Below are 6,000 nucleotides of genomic sequence, written 5' to 3'. Positions count from 1 at the left end.
TCCTGCCAACCCAGTGATCCAGACCCAAAACTGTAATTAACATGCTCAATTCTGCTTCTGTAAATGGCTTTTTGGGAACCAGGTTCCTCATTCCAAACCCTGGGATGTAATCAATGCCTGTGTGATCTTTGCCTATGTAAGTCTGGTGTTGCGGCCATCTTATCACTATGAGATTTGGGAAATGGCCTCTCAACGTCCCGGATTTGCAATAAAAGTGACTCTTTAACTCGACTTCTTGAGGCGTCCTTGTGTGACTGGCGGGGTACATTACAACACTTTCCGGCTCTTTCTAGGGCTTGTCCTGAGGCTGCCGCAGAAGGATGACGAAGTAGAGAAAGGAAGATAGGAGCTGAAAATAAAGGGGAACCAGCATCCCAAAGAAAACCAAGTCCGGGGACTGCGTTCCCGGCCGGGCGGGCCCCCGAGGGGGGGAAGCCCGCGCACCCGGCCCCACGCAGCCCCGCGGCGGGAAGGTGGGCGCCGCCTCGGTGATGACGGGCCCCAGCCCGCCGGGAGGGGAGCAGGGAGGGAGCAAGACGCGGCCCAGGGAGAGCGGGCGGCCGGGCGCCAACCCTCACGCCCGCCCGAGGCGCCACCGCGCGCCACGTGACGCGCCCACATGACGCGCTCACGTGACGCGGCCAAGATGGCCGCCAGCAGGGGCGACGGCGGCCCGGCGGAGGGGGGGCCGGGGCCGGAGCCCGGAGAAGAGTTCGAGGTGGTGGACAGGAGCCAGCTGCCAGTCCCGGGGGACCTGCCGAGCGCGGCGAGGCGGCGGGCGGCGGCGGAGGGCTGGTCGGCGCCCATCCTGACCCTGGCGCGCCGGGCCACGGGCAACCTGTCGGCCAGCTTCGGGGGCGCGCTGCGCGCGGCCGAGGGGCCGGACGGCGCGGAGGGCGCGGCGCGCGCAGGTACGTCAGTGGTTGCGCTGCGGGTTCCGACGGGTGGGCCGTGGGTGGGGCGGGGCCGGCGGGCCTGGCTGGGCGCGGTCCCACGTCTGCCAAGTCCTGTTTTCTCTGCGCCGTGGCCGCGCCCGGATGAGCACGTGGGCTTGGGGGGCGGGTGTGGACGCCCCCGTGCGCCACGCCCCCGTGCGCCTCCCGCCCCCCCGTCCCCGTGCGCCCCCTCCGCCCCCGAGCGTCCCCCCGCACCCTCCTCGCCGTGCGCTCCCCCCCTCGCCCCCGTGCGCTCACTCCCTCCCGCTCCCCGAAGTGTTAGTGCGCCTTGGACTTGCCGAGACTGTGTCCTACCCTCCGGAAATGTGCTGCAGAAGCAGCACGGACACCGGAATAGTGTGGACGTCTCAGTGGTTAAGAGAAACCGAGTCAAGTTTAAAATTGGACTTGAGATTGTGGCAACGAAGAGTAGTTCTGGAAGGTAATGAGAAAGCTGTTCGCCCCGGATTTCTGGCTCCCGCGAGCTTGCCAGCCTCGTGCAGCCCCTGCTGTTGGTGCACCCCACGCCCCGGCTGGCCGTCCTGAGAGCCTCTGAGACGGTTCCTGGCGTGTAGTAAGCAAAGAAAATTCGTCAGGGCCCAGCACACAGGTGCCTACAGGGCTGGGGGAAAGTAACTTACAGTTGTTCATACAGAAAATAATACAACGATTAATAAATAATACAAGAATAAACTAGTGTACTCGCAACTGTAAACCTACTTTTGCCCCACACTGTATTTGAAAAGTACTTGTTTTCCATTTATAGTAGGTGAATAATAGCCAACACTTATATTGTGCTTCCTAAGTGGCAGGCTTTATCTTAAATCTCTGCATACATTAATTTTATCTTCACAATACTACATAATAGCAGGCCTGGCTTCCTGGTGGATAGCCAGTGCAGGCTGTGGTTAGCGTGGTCACCCAGGACTGCCCTCTGAGCAGTGCCCCATGCTTGAAATTCTCAGTAATTATATCTCTGAGTTTGTGTTTCTTAAGTGAAGTCCGGTGGAACAAGGGAGCACGTGGAGAAGCGGGGCCTGGAGGTGGGCTCCTGTGTGGTTCCACCTTCCACTGCCCCCTCGGGACAGGGCCTCAACCTCCCGGGCCACTAAGGACTGCCCTGGGGCTTGTCTCTACCCTCCCTGACGCTACTCCCTGACCACTGCGGGGCTGGGGTGGGGGTGAGGGGGCTCTGGGCTGGGGTGGGGGTGAGGGGGCTGGAGGTCACACCTTCTGCGGCTCAGGGCAGGGCAGTCAGGCTGGCAGCACCACAGCACACTAGGCAGGCATCTGGGCAGGGGCCTCACACCACCCCAGCCAGATACAGACTGTACCCCTGCAGGAAGTTGTGATGCCTTAGACCAGCCGTGGGCAAACTACGGCCCGCGGGCCGGATCCAGCCCGTTTGAAATGAATAAAACTAAAAAAAAAAAAAGACCGTACCCTTTTATGTAATGATGTTTACTTTGAATTTATATTAGTTCACACAAACACTCCATCCATGCTTTTGTTCCGGCCCTCCGGTCCAGTTTAAGAACCCATTGTGGCTCTCGAGTCAAAAAGTTTGCCCACCCCTGCCTTAGACCCTACGAAGGGGAGATTGACTTCCTCCTCTCTGCCCAGTAGCCAGCCCCACATAATAGGTACCATTATTCTCCCCATTTTTCAAAGAGACAAACTGAAAGAGAAGTAACTTGACCCGGTTGCTTAGACATGGCAGAGGCAGTACTGGAACCAAGACATCTGCCTCTCGAGACCATGCTCTCAGTCAGATACCTCAATGCCTCGAGGCTTCTAATTTTATAAGTAAATGAGTGGCCCAGTGCACGAATTCATGCACATTGAGAGGAAATTAATTAGAAGAAATATTTTAATATCGCTATTTGCCCTTTCTCTATGATACAAGCGTCAACCAAATTCACGATCAACAATGAGAGATGTGATTGGCGCCAACAAGAGCTTCATATGTATCACACATGCACGAGTCAACTTAGTCTTTTATAGATATAGAATAAACTTGCTTAATTAGACCTGCTTTTTAAAAAATATATTTTATTGATTTTTTACAGAGAGGAAGGGAGAGAGATAGAGAGTCAGAAACATCGATGAGAGAGAAACATCGACCAGCCGCCTCCTGCACATCCCCCACCGGGGATGTGCCCGCAACCCAGGTACATGCCCTTGACCGGAATCGAACCTGGGACCTTTCAGTCCGCAGGCCGACGCTCTATCCACTGAGCCAAACCGGTTTCGGCATAGACCTGCTTTTTAAAAAATATATATTTTATTGATTTTTTTAAAATATATTTTTATTGATTTCAGAGAAGAAGGGAGAGGGAGAGAGAGATGGCAACATCAGTGATGAGAGAGAAACATCGATCAGCTACCTCCTGCACACCCCCTACTGGGGATGTGCCTGCAACCAAGGTACATGCCCTTGACTGGAATCGAACCCTGGACTTTTCAGTCCACAGGCTGACGCTCTATCCACTGAGTGGAACCGGCTAGGGCTATTTTATTGATTTTTTTGCAGAGAGGAAGGGAGAGGGATAGAGAGTTAGAAACATCGATATGAGAGAAACATCAATCAGCTGCCTCCTGCACACCCCCTACTGGGGATGTGCCCGCAACCAAGGTACATTCCCTTGACTGGAATCGAACCTGGGACCCTTCAGTCCACAGGCCGACGTTCTATCCACTGAACCAAACCGGTTAGGGCTAGACCTGCTTTCTGATGTAGCTAAACTTTTTCCAGCCCAGTGAAGCACTCCAACTTCTCTTTCGGGTAATTGACAGCAACACAGCAGTAAATATCAACACAAAGCTGATCATTATTGTAGATCACGCAGGGAGAACAATGGGAAAAATTTTAACTGCAGCAGTGTTTGACTGTATTCTGCGCAGTGAGAAAACCTGAAGTCATTTTCAAGGTCCACCATTTCTTCTTTTCAGTCGGGTCAAGTTTCTAAGCTTTCTAAATCTCTGTTTTCTGGCTAATGAAAAGAAAATAGGATTCCATTGAGTCTCCTATCAACCTACTCCAGGACTCCTGTGAGGATCAAATGAGATGAGGCACATGAAAACGCTTCACAGACATTTGATTATAGTGTAAAGTGTTCCTGTGTTCCTGGGCTGCAGAAACTCCAAGGAGGCTAGTCACTAGGGAGAGGAAGCAGGCATTGCTACGTGATGTCATTACCCAGAGCCCACAGCGACCATTTCCGGGCCGGGCTGGCCTGTGGGCTGCATTTCGCGCCATGGGGTCTTGGCAGCGTTGACTGCGATTTGGTGGGGTGTCACTCCGGGGTGGTGGCGGGCCTGTGTCCCACTTAGGGGAAGCCGAGTGTTGGTTTGTGGTGCCGGCCAGTGTGTGTCATGGAAGCTCCTGCATTGAGCGTCTCCCCCCTGGTGGTCAGTGCGTGTCATAGTGAACGGTCGGACACTCAGTATATTAGCCTTAGTATATTAGCCTTTTATATATAGAGACTAGTGACCCGGTGCATGGATTCGTGCATATTGAAAGGAAATTAATTACAAGGTGGCCGGGAGGGCGGGACTGGGTGAGATGGGCTGGACATGCTCTGGAGCCAACCTCCCGCTGTCCCTCCTTGGCCGGCTGCACCTGGGGTGGAACTGTGGCTTGAAAGGCATCTCTGGAGTGAGCAGGAACCCTCTGGCACTTGGGGTCCCTCAGCCTGGCCTGTGGGGATTGGGCTGAAACTGGCTCTCTGACATCCCCCAGGGGGTCCCAGAGTGCGAAAGGGCACTCTGCAAAGTTGCTGTGGTACAGGGTGTGGAACGCAAATACAAGTGTGCAGTAACCAGCTTAGGGGCCGACAGTGTCCCAGCAACAACATAACCCACGGCCAGAGGTGGAATCACGCGGTCCTGCGAGGATCAGGTTCCCTCCTCTCTGGTTTCGGGGTGTGTCACCTGAGAACCGCCGCTGCCAAGTCACTGCAGTTTAGCAGCTCCTGTGTTAAGTGTCTGCCACCTGGTGGTCAATGCATGTCATAACGACTGGTTGGACAGTTGGACACTTAGCATATTAGCCTTTTATATATATACTAGAGGCCCGGTGCACAAAAATTTGTGCACTCAGGGGGGTCCCTCAGCCAGGCCTGTGCCCTCTCGCAGTCTGGGACCCCTTGGGAGATGTCCACCTGCTGGCTTAGGCCCGCTCCCTGTGGGGATCGGGCCTAAACTGGCAGTCAGACATCCCTCTGGCAGCCCGGCAGCCCTCAGGGGATGTCCACTGGCCAGAGGGAACCAGGCCTAAGCTGCAGTCAGACATCCTTAGCGGGAGAGGCTCCCGCCATCACTGCTGTGCTGGCAGCCATCCGCCTGCCTTGTGGCTGAGCAGAGCTCCCCCTGTGGGAGTGCACTGACCACCAGGGGGCAGCTCCTGCATTGAGCGTCTGCCCTCTGGTGGTCAGTGTGTGTCATAGCGACCAGTCATTCCCAGTCGTTCTGCTGTTAGGGTCAATTTGCATATTACCCTTTTATTATATGCCTGGTTCATGGGTGGGGGCTGGCTGGTTTGCCCTGAAGGGTGTCCCAGATCAGGGTGGGGGTCCCGCTGGGATCCCTGGCCAGCCTGGGTGAGGGGCTGAGGACCGTTTTCAGGTTGGCCACACCCCCTTCAGGGAGGGGGGTCCTGCTGGGGTGCCTGGCCAGCCTGGATGAGGGGCTGAGGGCTGTTTGCAGGCTGGTCAAGCCCACCAGCAGGGACCCTCACCCCTTGAGGGTGTGGCCAGCCTGGGTGAGGGGCTGATGGCTGTTTTCACGCTGCCAAGCCCCCTAGCGGTGGGGGTTCCTGCTGGGGTGCCTGGCCAGCCTGGGTTAGGGGCTGATGGCTGTTTGCAGGCTGGCCACGGCCCCCAGCCACCCAAGCTCCCAGTGGAGGCTGGCTGGAAGCAGGTTTCTGGGATTTATTTAGCTTCTATAATTAAAACTTTGTTACCTTTAGTGGAGGCCACATCTCGGGCAACCAAGCCTCCTGCTTGCTTCAGCTCCGTGGCTGCTGGCCACCATCTTGCTTGGGTTAATTTGCATATAGTTGCTC

At 55.7% G+C, this 6,000-nt stretch overlaps 1 protein-coding gene across 3 annotated transcripts in view; it reads left to right on the top strand.

The window, feature by feature from the left end:
* Nucleotides 1-627: 627 nt before the first annotated feature.
* Nucleotides 628-6,000, top strand: part of RUFY1 (RUN and FYVE domain containing 1) — a 57,365-nt gene continuing 51,992 nt past the window's right edge. For all 3 annotated transcript variants that reach the window (XM_059695691.1, XM_059695692.1, XM_059695690.1), the window contains exon 1: nt 628-911. In XM_059695691.1, the coding sequence (XP_059551674.1) occupies nt 647-911 (265 nt within the window). In that variant the 5' untranslated portion in view covers nt 628-646. The remainder of the gene's footprint in view (nt 912-6,000) is intronic.

This window comes from Myotis daubentonii, chromosome 5, assembly GCF_963259705.1.
Source record: "Myotis daubentonii chromosome 5, mMyoDau2.1, whole genome shotgun sequence".
Taxonomy (NCBI): Eukaryota; Metazoa; Chordata; class Mammalia; order Chiroptera; family Vespertilionidae; genus Myotis; species Myotis daubentonii.
Note: the sequence above shows the minus strand (reverse complement) of the source record. Positions and strands in the feature narration are given on the sequence as shown.